This window comes from Vipera ursinii, assembly GCF_947247035.1.
Source record: "Vipera ursinii genome assembly, chromosome: 2".
NCBI classification, from domain to species: Eukaryota; Metazoa; Chordata; class Lepidosauria; order Squamata; family Viperidae; genus Vipera; species Vipera ursinii.
The window spans coordinates 13,316,138-13,333,836 of NC_139513.1; the positions used below are offsets into that span (position 1 = coordinate 13,316,138).

General features: G+C 45.0%; 1 protein-coding gene across 3 annotated transcripts; it reads right to left on the reverse strand.

Annotated features, from left to right (window-relative positions):
- Positions 1-10,151: 10,151 nt before the first annotated feature.
- On the reverse strand, positions 10,152-17,064 carry LOC310635276 (uncharacterized protein). 3 transcript variants are annotated; one of them, XM_083354051.1, is made up of 6 exons: positions 16,911-17,064; positions 15,538-16,075; positions 15,167-15,284; positions 14,976-15,052; positions 14,077-14,203; positions 10,152-13,309 (listed from the first exon to the last, which is right to left on the reverse strand). In XM_083354051.1, the coding sequence occupies exons 2-6, from the start codon at positions 16,027-16,029 to the stop codon at positions 11,943-11,945; spliced, it is 2,181 nt and encodes a 726-aa protein (XP_083210177.1). In that variant the 5' UTR covers positions 16,030-16,075; positions 16,911-17,064; the 3' UTR covers positions 10,152-11,942. The 3 variants fall into 3 exon arrangements, with proteins under 3 accessions (XP_083210177.1, XP_083210175.1, XP_083210176.1); XM_083354049.1 differs by having other exon boundaries at positions 15,538-16,084; XM_083354050.1 differs by having other exon boundaries at positions 15,538-16,084; positions 16,779-17,064.
- Between the last annotated feature and the right edge of the window lie 635 nt (positions 17,065-17,699).

Consider the following 17,699-nt stretch of genomic DNA (forward strand, 5'->3'; position numbering starts at 1 on the left):
TGAGTTCTGAGACGGTAACTATAACGGAAGATCTCTCCACATTCCTTGCAGACATATCGTTTCTCTTCTGAATGTGTCTTTTTATGGGAAATAAGATTAGCAGATTTATTAAAGCTCTTTCCACACTCCACACATTGATATGGCTTCTCACCTGTGTGGATCCTCTTGTGGTCATTAAGAGTGCTACTAGAAGTAAAGGTCTTTCCACACTCCATGCATTGATATGGCCTCTCTCCTGTGTGGATCTTCTTGTGAGAATTAAGACTACTGCTACAAGTAAAGGTCTTTCCACACTCCATGCATTTATAAGGCCGTTCTCCTGTGTGATTCCTTTCATGAGTTCTAAGACAGTAATTATCACGGAAGATCTTTCCACATTCCATGCAGGTATATCGTTTCTCTTCTGAATGTGTCTTTTTATGGGAAATAAGATTAGCAGATTTATTAAAGCTCTTTCCAGACTCCATGCATTTATAAGGTTCTTCTTCCGTATCGGAGCTTGTAGGGTTAGGAAGGAAACTGACTGGAGGAAAGCCTTCTTCAACTCCACTTTGTGATGGCTTTGTTTTATTACTCTTTGTTTGCACTTGATCTGTAAAGTTCTCTTTTCTCTCTCCCTGATGGATCGCTTGGCATTCCTCCTTGCAATTCTTATTCTCTTGCCCATTAAAGCCTTGAAAAAGAAAAATTAAAACGGTAGCAAGACTACGTAAATGACCAAATCTTTTCTTTTGAAATTTAGGTCATCAAAACTGGATGACCTCCGAATGAAAGTAAGCAAAAACCTGTCCTAAACTTTGACCAACCGTGTGTGTCAGCCTGTTCAATGACCTGGGACAATTCCAAGGGGCCACAAACTCCCCCAAGTGCTATTGGACACTGTTATAATGCTAGGACAGCAACATACCCACCAACTCCCCAACCTCAGTGAAAAACCTCATCTCCACTTGTCTGTCAGACAGAATCTTTGAAAGTCAATAAAATTTCTGCATGGCAAAAGCTCCCCACCCTCAACTTGGAATGATGCCAAACTCAGAACACAAGTGGGCACATCTCAGTCAGTTTGCTCCAATGGTGAAGGCACCAGACTAGAAACTGGATGACTGGGAGTTCTAGTTCTGCCTTAAGCGAATGCTGACTTTGGGCCAGTCTCTCTCAGCTCAACCCATGACACAGCATTGTTGTTAGGGGGAAAATAGGAAGAAGAAGTAGTACTGGGTGCATCTACCGCCCTGAGAAAAAACTAACAAAGATGGGATATAAATAAAAAGTGATATTTTCCAATCAAAAATAACATCCACCCATTCCTTCTCTACATTTCTGAGCACAGATGGGGGTTCTTACCCAGAGAAGCCAGATTCTTGGAATTCTCCAGCATGACTTCCTCATGGAGTGCTTTTTGGTCAGGATCCAGCTGAGACCACTCCTCTTTGGAGAAAAACACGGCCACGTCCTCCAAAGACACAACATCCTGGACAAGGAAACAAGTTTCCCAATTAACAGATAATCCCAAGAATAATCTGACAGTTTTCTTTCACCAATTAAGCAGAGAGATCCTATGAACAAAACAGGCATCTTTCTGCTGAATGAGATCTCACAGCTTTTGGCTGACAGCACAACTGAAGCTCTTTGGATCGAGTTGGAAGTATTTGGAATGCCTTTTTTGTAGCCAACTAAAATAATTTTGGAGTCAATTCATAGTTGGGTCTTCAATCTACTCTTATCAGTGACCCCAATTCTCCCTAGGGTGGGCAGAGCACAGCAAACCATTGGCAAAACCCACTGACATTTTTGCCAATGGCTTACTTTATCCACTTAAGAGGCAAATGTACCGCAACTCCACACCTTCGTGAATGTGTTGGAAGAGCTTGTAATAGTAGTATATATGTCCATGAAGATTCTCAATCGCCAGGTCATGGTTGCCCCAAAATTCCTTTTCAAAATGCAAAAAAAGGTATTTTTTTTGTAATGGTGTGTGAGAATGACACTGGGAGACAGAAGAGTCACAATGCTCACAACTGTCTGGTCAATGAAATCTGAAGGCGAAGCAGGAGGGGTGGAGAATGCATATCATAAAGGATCCCCTCAAAAAGGAGAGGGTAAGCTAAATTGAGTGTGAATGTTCAATGATCTGATATCAAATTCATGTTGCTTACAAACCGCAAATGCATACATCAAACTCCATAGCAAAATGAAATCCATCCAAGATTCATGGACCTTTTGCAACGTTTCTCCTCCTTACCTGAGGTTCAGCCAATCCTTCAGCTCCACCACAAAGAGGAGGTGACTCTACAAATTCCAAAGATAGCTTTGTACTCTCTGTGAGAAAAATAAAAGGTAAAGGTAAAGGTTCCCCCGCACATGCGTGCTAGTCGTTTCCGACTCTAGGGGCCGGTGCTCATCTCCATTTCAAAGCCGAAGAGCCAGCGCTTGTCCGAGGACGTCTCCGTGGTCATGTGGCCGGCATGACTAGACGCCAGAGGCGCACGGAACGCTGTTACCTTCCCACCGTAGTGGTCCCTATTTTTCTACTTGCATTTTTACGTGCTTTCGAAGCATATTTGTTAAAAAGAGAGATTCCAATCAAGAGGAGCAAAAGAATCACGTAAATGTTGAAATCTCACGTCACACAAAAAGAGGTTTTGTTACCTGGCATAGTGGCCTGACTTTGATGTTTGTATACGGTCTCCCTGAACAGGAGCGCTGGAGAAGATTTGAATGAATCTTTCCTCCCCTTGGGATACTCAGTCACAGCTTCCAAAGATTTCTGGACATGATGTGATACGAGAAACAAAGAGCAGAAAAATAGAAATGAATTATCATATTGCACTGTCAAATTAGCAGCCCCCAATATCCATTGCTGAAACCCAAAACAGAACGGACGAATTGCCTCAAATACATCCTCTGGAAGAATAGAATAACTCCCCTTAGAAGTTAATAATTTCAGAAAATTCTGACAGAAAGGAATTGACAAATACAGAGTGATTCTTTTCAGATCTGCTAAGACTACATTACCACACCTGCAACTCTCCTTGCATCTTCTCAGACTCCTGGGTCAGCAAGAAGCCTTCGGCCAGGGCCACCGCCTGGGAACTAGTCTCCGCTCCACACTCCAGCACCCATTTCTCCATCTCTGGGGGAAGGAAAGCCAGGAACTGCTCCAGGAGCACCAGGTCCAGCATCTGGGCCTTTGTGTGTCGTTCTGGCTGTAGCCACTGACAGCAAAGGTGGTGAAGATGGCTGCAAAAATCTCGGGGACCCCTCCCATTCAGGAAATGAACTTTTCTGAAGTGACAACATTGGACCTCTGAACTGTTGGCTTCCTCTTCTTGGCTCTTCTGCACAGGAATTGCCCCATTCTTCCCACAGCTCCAAGGCAGAGCAGCTGCAGGACCTTTTCCAACTCCTGAATCTGCTGGGCTTTGTCCCTCCATGTAATCCAGCACCAAAATGGACTGATCTTCCCACCTCTTCCTAATCACAAGGGGTCTGTCCAAATCTCCAAATGCCATTCAGGCCTCTTCCCTCACAAGATACTTCAGTCGCCAGTGGAACCAGCTTACGTATCTGAAAAGCAAAACACAGGGGGTGGGAGGGGAATCTTACTAGACAGACTCATTTATGTTTGGGAAAAGTTCTTAGGACACTTCTCTTCTTGCTCAACTTCTATCAATGAATCAAAATACCAAATAAATACATTTAAAATATGTTTTGGGTTTCTGTTTCTGGAACCAGATTATTTATATCAAATCGTTTCTGTTGCTGCCTAGAAAGAACTACCCTTTGCACAATCCAAATTATAAATGTCTCCAGGCAGAAGAAAATTCACGTGAGTGCCTATCTAAATCGATTTAGCAAAGAGGTTAATCAACATTTGAATTTCTAGTAAAACCTAAGGCAGCAGAACCCCATTAACCTCGTGGCCCAAACCCCTGGGTCAGGGGAAGGCAACCTCGGCTCTTTTATGGCTCATAGCTGGCTCAGGAATTCTGGCAGTTGAAGTCCTTGAGTCCTAAAAGAGCCGAGGTTCCCTTCCCCTGTCCTGGGTGAACTCCAGAAGCCAGAATTAACAAACCACCATCCAATGCACCGGCAGAGCCACCAACGGATAGTGAGCAAAGGAGGGAAACGAGGAAACCGAGTTCCAGTCCTTACAACCCTCGCACTCAACTCTTGACACGTGGAACTGTAGCCTTGCGTACGACCCAACAAGAGGAACTCAATGAAGCTTTGCATACTCCACGCCCGCTTCCAGCATCAGAGGAAAGCCCCCTCCTCCCCCTCCACTCACTCTGAGTCACGTCTGGATCGCCCCCCGTGCGGGGATTCCTCACGGCCTCTTGGCCCGCTGGCTCAGCCTAAGGGCCGCAGCGAAGGAGAGCAGAACCGGACACGGGAGAAAAAGCAGAGGCGCTCCCAGCCTTTCCGGCACCTAAAAAATCTGCCTTCTGATGGCGGAAGAGCCAGGCGCATGCTCAGTTCCCTCCGGAAGGCGACTGCCCATCCCTTCCAACCGCTGCCGAGGGAGACCCCTGGTGGACGCTCTGCGCTATGCCAGGGGATCCTGCAAGGGCGCCGAAGGGGGCCGGGGATGATGGGCGTGGGATTGGGTCTCTCTAACGTCTTGCCTTTCTAATTATGATTGCAGGTTTAGAGCTTCCTCTTCTTAATTTCACAGAAATTATTTCTGTGTGATTATTATTATTTGTGAACACTGAGGAAATCTTCGTTGAAGCTCAAAAGTCACTTTCCTCAAGAGCAGCCTCAGAAATTAGCAAAACCCTTAGTTGTTCTGCATGCACCTCAGGAGATCTCCTCCTCCTCCTCCTCTTCCTCCTGTGTTTAAGAGGATTCAGGCAGGCCGTGGATGGGAAACCCTCCCTTTTCCCTCATGTTCAGAATTCTGGGAGCTGAAACTCGAGTCAGGCTTTATTCTCCACTTGCTTGGGATGACCAGCCTTCTTTGATCGGTGGCTTGAAATCAGCCTCTCCTCATTCATTCCCTCTCCAATAAAATAGAAAATGCAATGGAGTTCTTTCTTGTCTTAGGGATGAAGCCTTTTCCTGCCCTTTCTTTGAAGAAGAAGTGGCTCAAAGAACTTCAAGTCCCAGAATTCCTGAGCCAGCATGGCTCAGCTTGGAAACTCTTCCTTTACCCTCAGCATGGCTTCCTCAGGAATTCTGGGAGTTGAAGTCCACGAGTCATAAAAGAGCTAAGGTTGCCCACCCCTGGGCATGGGCAACTATAAATCAGCATGGCCTTATCGCTTCCTGGCCACCTCAGTCTGGTGATTAAAGCAAGTAATGTTGTTCCTTATGCTTGGTGCTCTTCCAGAGCTCAGCTGGTAGAGTGAAGGACAGGGGAAGCACAATTTCAGACACTCTCAGACTGTTGGTTCAGTCTTGGGTTTTGAGAGATTTTCTTTGACCAAATTTCGCCACTGCAGCATTTGGGGGGAGGGGCAAAATATAATGTGTTATGTAACTCAATAAGATGAAACTCTGCAAGGATATATATAAGGGAGGCGGTGGCTCAGTGGGTTAGGACGCTGAGTTTGTCGATCAGAAGGTCGGCAGTTTGGCGGGTCGAATCCCGAGTGCCGCGTAACAGAGTGAGCGCCTGTTACTCATCCCAGCTTCTGCCAACCTAGCAGTTCGAAAGCACATAAAAATGCAAGTAGAAAAATAGGGACCGCTCCGGTGGGAAGGTAACAGCGTTCCGTGCGCCTTTGGCGTCTAGTCATGCCGGCCAGATGACCACGGAGACGTCCTCGGACAAGCGCTGGCTCTTCGGCTTTGAAACGGAGATGAGCACCGTCCCCTAGAGTCGGAAACGACTAGCACGCATGTGCGGGGGAACCTTTACCTTTACCTTTAAGGATATATAAATGATCTAAAATAGTGGCCACCCACAGTGGAATGGGACCATCTTGAGCTATCACAAAGGTGAGCTGGATAAGCAAGATAGCTCAGGAGTGGTCCCTGGTGTTTTCCTTTGAAAAAGCCACATCCTCACATCTACATCCTCTGAACAGCTAAACTATTGGGAAGGTGCTAACTTAGAGGGTTGGGCTGGCCATCTTTCAAAAGGTTGTTTCTGCAACGTTTTCTCCCAAAACTGCATTGTGGGAAAGTCTGTATTTAGAATGTGCATACAAGTCCTTCTCTGTAAATGGGAAAAAAACCTAAAGGTACACCTTTCTTAGATAGATTTATTAAACCTTCCAACAGTTAAATTCTTACTCACAGCTGCATTTTAATCCCTGCAATTTCCATCTGTTGGAAATGTGACACGGTATATAGTGGATCCCAGATAGCAATCATTTTTTTGATGATTGATTACATTTGTGGTTTTGAGGGGAAGTGAAAACCCATCCCCCACAAGCTACCAGGAGAGGCATGATGCAGGACCCATCAGCCTGACTATTCTGGTTGGTGAGGTCCAGCAGAAGACCCTCCTTTGTTGTTGTTCCTGCCTTCTGCATCATCTTGCCCATCCCCACCCCCATTTTACATCAACCCCAACCCTCCTGACCTTTCGTTAAGGGCCTAAAGATCTGGCTCTGCCAGTTAGCTAGAGGCCCCAATGGGGGAGCATCACAGTGGAGGTGACTGATCAATCCCATCTCCCACTTTCCCAATATGTATCTATAATTACTTTTATGATGGTAAACCTCCAAGAGTTACCCTGTGATAAGATGGGCAGCCAATAATTTTTATAAATAAATCAGTCAGTCAGTCAGTGTGACGTCCAGAAGATGACTGACACTGTGGCATCAACCTTCACAAACACATCCACTTCCTGGGACACCCACTGGAGAAGTTGATGGGAAATTAATTGACCCAGAGAATTCCCAGTAGGGTGTACAGCTCCATATGTCAGATCCCATCTTGGGACAAAATGCAGCAAAGTGCTTGCTTCAAAGAAGACCAGCAGGTGATGCTCAGAGAAAGAGCTGCAGAAAGAAAAGATTCTATGGAGAGTTAACACATCTGGCCATAATGCAAAGTGGATGCAAAGATTTGCCCCCTGGCAGCATCCTGATTATTTTTTTCAAATCCAAATTAATCTGTAAAAGGAATTAAACCACTCTTGACAGGACAACTAGAGATCACTATGGGAGAGAATTAGTGTCATTAGTACCGAGATCTAGCATGGAGCCTCAAGAAAAATAGCAATGGATTACATAATAAAAGCACTGCAATCAAAAATTGCATGTGCCAGAAGACAGGATTCAGAACCCTGGATAGCTCCCAATGCTGGATGCTCCTGCTTGGATTAATCGTCTCTAACAAAAACACAATTCCAGTGCTGCTCTGTGGCCAATAAAATCCTCAAGAAAGGCGATGGCCGTTCGCCCCCATTTTTCATTCCAGAGGGTAAAACTAATTCAGATATTTAAATCCTACTGAGAAAAATCCTTGACAGTATGGGAATCGAAGCCCTCAGATGAAGAACCCAATGCAATAACAGTCCATCACCTTCACCTCAGGATCATTTCATCAAGCAGGCCGTCCCTGGGTGGGCTCGAACCACCATCCTACTGGTTAACAGCCAGATGCGCTAACCCCTTGCGCCACAAAGACTTGGCCCAGGGCTTGGCATCAGCCTCCCTCAGTCCAGAGATTCAGGCCACCAAAACTTGTGTTTGGTTTCTGGGCTCCTTGTCCCCCACTAAAAACAAAAACTGGGATGAAAATTCGGTCTGGTGATGCTGCCTGCACATCCCAGAAGGGTAAAAGTTGAAAAAAGGCATGTGCCAGCCAGGATTCAAACCCAAGTCCTTGGAATGGAGACATGTATGATGTCCCTATACCAGAGGAGGCAACCTTGGCTCTTTTATGACTCGTGGACTTCCAAGTGCCAGAACTCCTGAGCAAGCCATGGTGGCTCAGGAATTCTGGGAGTTGAGGTCCACAAATCATAAAAAAGCCAAGGTTGCCTTGTTGTTGTTGTTAGTTGCGAAGTCGTGTCCGACCCATTGCGACCCTATGGACAATGTTCCTCCAGGCCTTCCTGTCCTCTACCATCTTCTGGAGTCCATCTAAGCTCACGCCTACTGCTTCAATGACTCCATCCAGCCACCTCATTCTCTGTCGTCCCCTTCTTCTATTGCCCTCAACCTTTCCCAGCATTAGGCTCTTCTCCAGTGAGTCCTTCCTTCTCATTAGGTGGCCAAAGTATTTGAGTTTTAGCTTCAGGATCTGGCCTTCTAAAGAGCAGTCAGGGTTGATCTCCTCTAGGACTGACCGGTTTGATCGCCTTGCAGTCCAAGGAACTCGCAGGAGTCTTCTCCAGCACCATAGTTCAAAGGCTTCAATTCTTTGGCGCTCAGCCTTTCTTATGCTCCAGCTTTCACTGCCATACATTGCAACTGGGAAGACCATAGCCTTGACTATACGCACTTTTGTTGACAGGGTGATGTCTCTGCTTTTTAGTGTGCTGTCTAGATTTGCCATGGCTTTCCTTCCAAGGAGCAAGCGCCTTTTAATTTCTTGGCTACAGTTCCCATCTGCAGTGATCTTGGAGCCCAGGAAAAGGTTGCCTACCTGTGGCAACTGGCACAGATGTTAAGAGTCTGTCCCAAGAGATGTAAAATTGATGTTCGAGGTTTCTCTGTTCCCATCTAATAATGAGAGAAACACTCTTCTGAAACCCAATATTCAACCAGCATTCAACCCAATATTCAACCAGTGTGAAGGATGAGGATGCTCCCTCATCCTTCACACTGAAGAATCAGAGTTCTTTAACCCATCTGATACAACATGCACCACGCTGTCTTGGCCAGGAAAAGATATGGTCATGCTGGTTGAGTCACCCAGGCTTGTGGTTTCTGTGGTGTGGTTGGGATCACATTTGCCTAATACACAAAAGTTCCCTGGTTTGGCACCTTCACTGGAGAAAAACATTTGCATGTGTGTTTATAGGATTTCCCACAGTTGTGGTTTCTTTTCAGAACTCTTCGTCTGAAGCTTCTTCCGTGGTATATGTATGCATACAGGTTTATGGTGAGGAACCCGTGACACAAATATTTTAGACTGAAAAATACTTTCTCATTCCTATTGCTTATCTCTAGTCACCGTCTCACACAGTAGGTCTGAATTCAGTTATTTTCATCACCATGAAGTAGTAACTCCTTTGTGAATTGCAGCACTTTCTAACGTGGCAAAAGCCCCCAACCATTCCTACAGTGATTGTACTAACTTTTTTTTTTAATTCCCATTTATATCCCGCCCTTCTCCGAAGACTCAGGGCGGCTTACAATCTAAGAAGCACAAATCAATGTGCTTAAGCAGTAGCCTTCATTCTATGTATATGCCTGCTTATTAGGACTTTCAGCCCCCCCCCCCCAAGCGGCATTATTACAAAGTCAGCTTAATTGCCCCCAACAATCTGGGTCCTCATTTTACCTACCTCGGAAGGATGGAAGGCTGAGTCAACCTTGAGCCTGGTGGGATGCGAACCTGCACTAATTGCAGGCAGCTGGTGTTACTTAAGGAGGCATTAGCCCACTGCTCCACCAAGGCTCATTGAGGTCATAAGTTGAGGACTACCTGTATTGTGAGGTTAGGCAACCTTGGCTCTATGACTCGTGGACTTCAACTCCCAGAATTCCTGAGCCAGCATGGCTCAGCTTGGAAACCTCTCCCTTTCCCCTCAGCATGGCTGGCTCTGGAATTCTGGGAGTTGAAGTCCACGAGTCATAAAAGAGCCAAGGTTGCCTACCCCTGAACTATATAGTTAAGAGAATCTTGCAAGACTGAAAGTATTTGTCCCCTTCTCAGTTTTTATTCTCTGGAAATTGAAATGCTTCCCGCGTGTTCCGTCATCTGAGGCCTGAGCTGCCTCTTCTGAGACCGTTGCCCTGGCATCCAGTGTTTCTCCTGTTCTCCCAAGATCATTCCCACATATATATATATTTTAATCCCATTTATATCCCGCCCTTCTCTGAAGACTCAGGGCGGCTTACAATTTAAGCACAAACCAATGTGCTTAGCAATAGCCTTCATTCTATGTATATGCCTGCTTATTAGGGCTTTCGGCCCACCCCCAAGCGGCGTTATTACAAAGTCAGCTTAATTGCCCCCAACAATCTGGGTCCTCATTTTACCTACCTCGGAAGGATGGAAGGCTGAGTCAACCTTGAGCCTGGTGGGACTCGAACCTGCACTAACTGCAGGCAGCTGGTGTTACTTAAGGAGGCATTAGCCCTGCACTTTCCCAAACTCCCTTTCCTCAGTTGATGCTTGGCTCTTTTTGATGCCAGCAAGATTTAAATTTTCCTTTTACTGTTTTATTTGGAGCAAGAACAAGGGAAAGGAAGAGGGAGAAAATCATCAGACATTTAGTACACACAGCCTCTCTGTTATTTTTTTCCAATTCGGCCTCAGTGAAATCTCGTTCTCTTTATAGATCTCCTCCATAGCTACTTCTGTCGTCTGCATCCCATTTAGAAGGGTGGAATGTCAAACTGTAAAAAGGTTAAACAAAACAAGAAAAGTTATCCCAAAGACGCTTTTTCCACGAGGCAAATGGACTTTTGTTTTTCTTTGAAGACATCAGAGCTGATGAGAAACGAAATGTTTTCAAAGAAAAACAAGAAAGTCCAGTTGACACATGAAAAAGCATCTTTGGGATAACTATGACCTGGAAGACTAAGAATCTCCATGGAAATTTAGCTATGCATTTTGGAAAACAAAAATAGGTTGAACTCTAGTAAGAGACTGAGGATTGAATTTCTGCCTGCACGTCTGCTCTGCTGGAAGGAATGATAGGTTTTCTCTGGTTGAGACAAATCAGGTATATATTGTTCAGATGGAGTTGCTTCAAATGATTGGGAAATCTGCAACTGTTAAAATAATAGGCTGGACAAGTCACTGAAAGGGCAATTAAATGTCCCTAATCTCCACTGATACTCACTTTTCAGATCCAAACTCCTACTTAGCCAAAACCACAACAGGATTTGGGATCCACCTTGTTCTGATTTGCACTAGAAAGGCAAATTATTGTTGTTGTTAGCTGCGAAGTCGTGTCCGACTCATCGCAACCCTATGGACAACGTTCCTCCAGGCCTTCCTGTCCTCTACCATCTTCTGGAGTCCCTTTAAGCTCACGCCTACTGCTTCAGTGACTCCATCCAGCCACCTCATTCTCTGTCATCCACTTCTTCTATTGCCCTCAATCTTTCCCAGCATGAGGTTCTTCTCCAGTGAGTCCTTCCTTCTCATTAGGTGGCCAAAGTATTTGAGTTTTAACTTCAGGCAAATTATACATGCTACCTAACAAGGTCTAGTATTTATTTGGATTGTTGTCCAAATGCTCCTTCCATGAGATTTTAGATGACTACTGGTAGTCCTCGACTTACAGCAGTTCATTTAGTGAGTATTCAAAGTTACAACAGCACAAAAGCAATTAACTTATGACTGTTTTTCACATTGCAGTACTCCCCCATGGTCACATGATCAAAATTCACGTGCAACTGACTCATATTTACAAAGGTCGCAGTGTCCCCTGGGTCATGTCAACACCTTTTGTAACCTTACAATAAGCAAAGCCAATGGGAAAGCCCGATTCAATTAACAACTGGGTTACTAACTTAACAACTACAATGCTTCATTTAACAATTGTGGCAACAAGTCATAAAATGGGCAAAACTCATTTAATAGCTGTCTTGCTTAGCAACAGAAATTTTGGGATCAATTGCAGTCATAAGCCGAGGACTACCTGTATTTCTATTGAACCTCTTCCCTCATTTCCTGTATTGTCATAGCTTCGCCTATATGTGGATCTTTCTATGGCAAGAGTGTAATTTCTCGCAAAGCTTTTTCCACACGTCATACATTCATTCATATGGTTTCTTCCCCATACGGATCCTTTTATGGGAAGAAAGATTACAATTTTTCTTAAAGCCCTTTCCATATTCTACACATTTCTACGGCTTCTATCCTGTGTGGATCCTCTTGTGGGAATTAAGATTACTGCTACAAGAAAAGGTCTTTTCACACTCCATGCACTGGTATGGCTTCTCTCCGGTGTGGATCTTTTTATGAGAGGTGAGAATAGAATTCCACCTAAAGTCCTTTCCACACTCCACACATTTATATGGCTTCTCTCCTGTGTGGATCCTTTTATGGGAGGCAAGATAAGAATTCCACCTAAAGTGCTCTCCACATTCCACACATTTATATGGCATCTCTCCTGTGTGGATCCTCTTGTGGGAATACAGACGACTGCTAGAAGCAAAGGTCTTTCCACATTCCACACATTGATATGGCTTCTCTCCTGTGTGGATCCTTTTATGAGAGATGAGACTCGAATTCTGACTAAAGCCCTTTCCACACTCCACGCACTGATATGGCTTCTCTCCTGTGTGGATCCTCTTGTGGGTGGCAAGAACAGAATTCCACCTAAAGCCCTTTCCACATTCCACACATTTATATGGCAACTCTCCTGTGTGGATCCTCTTGTGGGAATTAAGACGACTGATACGAGTAAAGGCCTTTCCACACTCCATGCATTTATATGGGTTCTCTCCTGTGTGGATATTTTTATGGGACTCGAGATCAGAATTCCACCTAAAACCCTTTCCACATTCCACACATTTATACGGTTTCTCTCCTGTGTGCATCCTCTTGTGGGAATTAAGATTACTGCTATAAGAAAAGGTCTTTCCACACTCCATGCATTGATATGGCTTCTCTCCAGTGTGGATCTTTTTATGACAAATGAGACTCCAGTTCTGACTAAAGGCCTTTCCACACTCCATACATTGGTATGGCTTCTCTCCTGTGTGGATCTTCTTGTGGTTATTAAGAGTGCCGCTACACGTAAAGGTCTTTCCACACTCCAAGCACTGATGTGGTTTCTCTCCTGTGTGGACCCTCTTGTGGGAAGTAAGTTTACTGCCATAACTAAAAGTCTTTCCACACTCCATGCATTTATAAGGCCGTTCTCCTGTGTGATTCCTTTCATGAGTTCTGAGACAGTGATTATCACGGAAGGTCTTTCCACATTCCTTGCAGGCATATCGTTTCTCTTCTGAATGTGTCTTTTTATGGGAACTAAGATAAGCAGATTTATTAAAGCTATTTCCAGACTCCATGCATTTGTAAGGTTCCTCTTCCGTATCGGAGCTTGTAGGGTTAGGAAGCAAACTGACCGGAGGAAAGCCTTCTTCAACTCCACTTTGTGATGGCTTTGTTTTATTACTCTTTGTTTGCACTTGATCTGTAAATTTCTCTTTTCTCTCTCCCAGATGGATCGCCTGGCATTCCTCCTTGAAATTCTTATTCTCTTGCCCGTTAAAGCCTTGAAAAAGAAAAATGAAAACTGTAGCAAGACTAGGGGAATGACCAAATCTTTTCTTTTGAAATTTAGCAAAATATATTTAGGCGGCTTTCCTGGCAAACATGAAGATTCTAAGCCATGCTGTTACCAAAGACGTATTTCTAAGTGGGATCCCCCCAATTCTCATATATCAAAACTGGATGACCTCAGAATGAAAGTAAGCAAAACCTTGTCCTAAACTTTGACCAACCGTGTGTGTCAGCCTGTTTAATGACCTGGGACAATTCCAAGGGGCCACAAACTCCCCAAGTGCTATTGGACACTGTTATAATGCTGGGACAGCAACATACCCACCAGCTACCCAACTTCAGTGAAAAACCTCATCTCCACTTGTCTGTCAGACAGAATCTTTGAACGTCAATAAAATTTCTGGATGGCAATAGCTCCCCCACCCTCAACTTGGAATGATGCCAAACTGAGAACACAAGTGGGCACATCTCAGTCAGCTTGGTCCAATGGTGAAGGCACCAGACTAGAAACTGGGTGACTGGGAGTTCTAGTTCTGCCTTAAGCGAATGCTGACTTTGGGCCAGTCTCTCTCAGCTCAACCCATGACACAGCATTGTTGTTAGGGGGAAAATAGGAAGAAGAAGTAGTACTGGGTGCATCTACCGCCCTGAGAAAAAACTAACAAAGATGGGATATAAATAAAAAGTGATATTTTCCAATCAAAAATAACATCCACCCATTCCTTCTCTACATTTCTGAGCACAGATGGGGGTTCTTACCGAGAGAAGCCAGATTCTTGGAATTCTCCAGCATGACTTCCTCATGGAGTGCTTTTTGGTCAGGATCCAGCTGAGACCACTCCTCTTCGGAGAAATACACGGCCACTTCCTCCAAAGACACAACATCCTGGACAAGGAAACAAGTTTCCCAATTAACAGATAATCCCAAGAATAATCTGACAGTTTTCTTTCACCAATTAAACAGAGAGATCGTATGAACACAACGGGCATCTTTCTGCTGAATGAGATCTCACAGCTTTTGGCTGACAGCACAACTGAAGCCCTTTGGATCGAGTTGGAAGTATTTGGAATGCCTTTCTTTGTAGCCAACTAAAATAATTTTGGGGTCAATTGGTAGTTGGGTCTTCAATCTACTCTTATCAGTGACCCCAATTCTCCCTAGGGTGGGCAGAGCACAGCAAACCATTGGCAAAACCCACTGACATTTTTGCCAATGGCTTACTTTATCCACTTAAGAGGCAAATGTACCGCAACTCCACACCTTCGTGAATGTGTTGGAAGAGCTTGTAATAGTAGTATATATGTCCATGAAGATTCTCAATCACCAGGTCATGGTTGCCCAAAAATTCCTTTTCAAAATGCAAAAAAAGGGGTTTTTTTTGTAATGGTGTGTGAGAATGACACTGGGAGACAGAAGAGTCACAATGCTCACAACTGTCTGGTCAATGAAATCTGAAGGCGAAGCAGGAGGGGTGGAGAATGCATATCATAAAGGATCCCCTCAAAAAGGAGAGGGTAAGCTAAATTGAGTGTGAATGTTCAATGATCTGATATCAAATTCATGTTGCTTACAAACCGCAAATGTATACATCAAACTCCATAGCAAAATGAAATCCATCCAAGATTCATGGACCTTTTGCAACGTTTCTCCTCCTTACCTGAGGTTCAGCCAATCCTTCAGCTCCACCACAAAGAGGAGGTGACTCTAAAAATTCCAAAGATAGCTTTGTACTCTCTGTGAGAAAAATAGTGGAAGCAGATTTGTTAAAAAGAGAGATTCCAATCAAGAGGAGCAAAAGAATCACGTAAATGTTGAAATCTCACGTCACACAAAAAGAGGTTTTGTTACCTGGCATAGTGGCCTGACTTTGATGTTTGTATACGGTCTCCCTGAACAGGAGCGCTGGAGAAGATTTGAATGAATCATTCCTCCCCTTGGGATACTCAGTCACAGCTTCCAAAGATTTCTGGACATGATGTGATACGAGAAACAAAGAGCAGAAAAATAGAAATGAATTATCATATTGCACTGTCAAATTAGCAGCCCCCAATGTCCATTGCTGAAACCCAAAACAGAACGGACGAATTGCCTCAAATACATCCTCTGGAAGAATAGAATAACTCCCCTTAGAAGTTAATAATTTCAGAAAATTCTGACAGAAAGGAATTGACAAATACAGAGTGATTCTTTTCAGATCTGCTAAGACTACATTACCACACCTGCAACTCTCCTTGCATCTTCTCAGACTCCTGGGTCAGCAAGAAGCCTTCGGCCAGGGCCACCGCCTGGGAACTGGTCTCCGCTCCACACTCCAGCACCCATTTCTCCATCTCTGGGGGAAGGAAAGCCAGGAACTGCTCCAGGAGCACCAGGTCCAGCATCTGGGCCTTTGTGTGTCGTTCTGGCTGTAGCCACTGACAGCAAAGGTGGTGAAGATGGCTGCAAAAATCTCGGGGACCCCTCCCATTCAGGAAATGAACTTTTCTGAAGTGACAACATTGGACCTCTGAACTGTTGGCTTCCTCTTCTTGGCTCTTCTGCACAGGAATTGCCCCATTCTTCCCACAGCTCCAAGGCAGAGCAGCTGCAGGACCTTTTCCAACTCCTGAATCTGCTGGGCTTTGTCCCTCCATGTAATCCAGCATCAAAATGGACTGATCTTCCCACCTCTTCCTAATCACAAGGGGTCTGTCCAAATCTCCAAATGCCATTCAGGCCTCTTCCCTCACAAGATACTTCAGTCTCCAGTGGAACCAGCTTACGTATCTGAAAAGCAAAACACAGGGGGTTGGAAGAGGGTGAGAAATTTGAATACTGAGCATCCTCCTCCATAAATAAACAAATCAACAAAAGAAATTATTATGAAGCCACCAATGTCTGGGAAGATGTGGGTGGGAGGGGAATTTTACTGACTCATTTATGTTTGGGGAAAGTTCTTAGCACACTTCTCTTCTTGCTCAACTTCTATCAAGGAATCAAAATATCAGATCAATACATTTAAAATATGTTTTGGGTTTCCGTTTCTGGAAACAGATTATTTATATCAAATCGTTTTTGTTCCTGCCTAGAAAGTACTACCTTTTGCACAATCCAAATTATAAACGTCTCCAAGCAGAAGAAAATTCACCTGAGTGCCTATCTAAATCGATTTAGCAAGGAGGTTAATCAACATTTGAATTTCTAGTAAAACATAAGGCAGCAGAACCCCATTAACCTCGTCGTAGCCCAAACCCCTGGGTCAGGGGAAGGCAACCTCGGCTCTTTTATGGCTCATAGCTGGCTCAGGAATTCTGGGAGTTGAAGTCCTTGAGTCCTAAAAGAGCCGAGGTTCCCTTCCCCTGTCCTGGGCGAACTCCAGAAGCCAGAATTAACAAACCACCATCCAATGCACCGGCAGAGCCACCAACGGATAGTGAGGCAAGGAGGGAAACGAGGAAACCGAGTTCCAGTCCTTACACACCTCGCACTCAACTCTTGACACGTGGAACTGTAGCCTTGCGTACAACCCAACAAGAGGAACTCAATGAAGCTTTGCATACTCCACGCCCGCCTCCAGCATCAGAGGAAAGCCCCCTCCTCCCCCTCCACTCACTCTGAGTCACGTCTGGATCGCCCCCCGTGCGGGGATTCCTCACGGCCTCTTGGCCCGCTGGCTCAGCCTAAGGGCCGCAGCGAAGGGGAGCAGAACCGGACACGGGAGAAAAAGCAGAGGCGCTTCCAGCCTTTCCGGCAAGTACGAATCTGCCTTCTGATGGCGGAAGAGCCAGGCGCATGCTCAGTTCCCTCCGGAAGGCGACTGCCCATCCTTTCCAACCGCTGCCGAGGGAGACCCCTGGTGGACGCTCTGCGCTATGCCAGGGGATCCTGCAAGGGCGCCGAAGGGGGCCAGGGATGATGGGCGTGGGATTGGGTCTAAGTCTTGCCTTTCTAAATATCATCGTGTCATCTATACAGATTGCAATTTTAGAGCTTCCTCTTATTAATTTCTGGGAACTGCGTGTGATTTGTGAACACTGAGGAAATCTTTGTTGAAGATCAAAAGTCATTTTCCTCAAGAGTTGCCTCAGAAATTAGCAAAACACCTAGTGCACCTCAGGAGTTCTCCTCCTCCTCCTGTGTTTAAGAGGATTCAGGCAGGCCATGAATGGGAAACCCTCCCTTTTCCCTCATGTTCAGAATTCTGGGAGGCGAAACTCAAGTCAGGCTTTATTCTCCACTCACTTGGGATGACCAGCCTTCCTTGATCGGTGGCTTGAAATCAGCCTCCCCTCATTCATTCCCTCCCCAATAAAAGAGAAAATGGTATGGGGTTCTTGCTTGTCTTAGGGATGAAGCCTTTTCCTGCCCTTTCTTTGAGCGAGAAGTGGCTCTGATGCTGAGA

What these genes read in the sequence shown, in the direction of transcription:
- LOC310635276 (XM_083354051.1), bottom strand. Translation starts at nt 16,029, where the DNA reads ATGGCATTTGGAGATTTGGACAGACCCCTTGTGATTAGGAAGAGGTGG. An exon ending in AGATGCAAGGAGAGTTGCAG is followed by an intron (nt 15,285 to 15,537) that starts GTGTGGTAATGT and finishes CATCATGTCCAG; the next exon opens with AAATCTTTGGAAGCTGTGAC. An exon ending in AAGTCAGGCCACTATGCCAG is followed by an intron (nt 15,053 to 15,166) that starts GTAACAAAACCT and finishes TTTTTCTCACAG; the next exon opens with AGAGTACAAAGCTATCTTTG.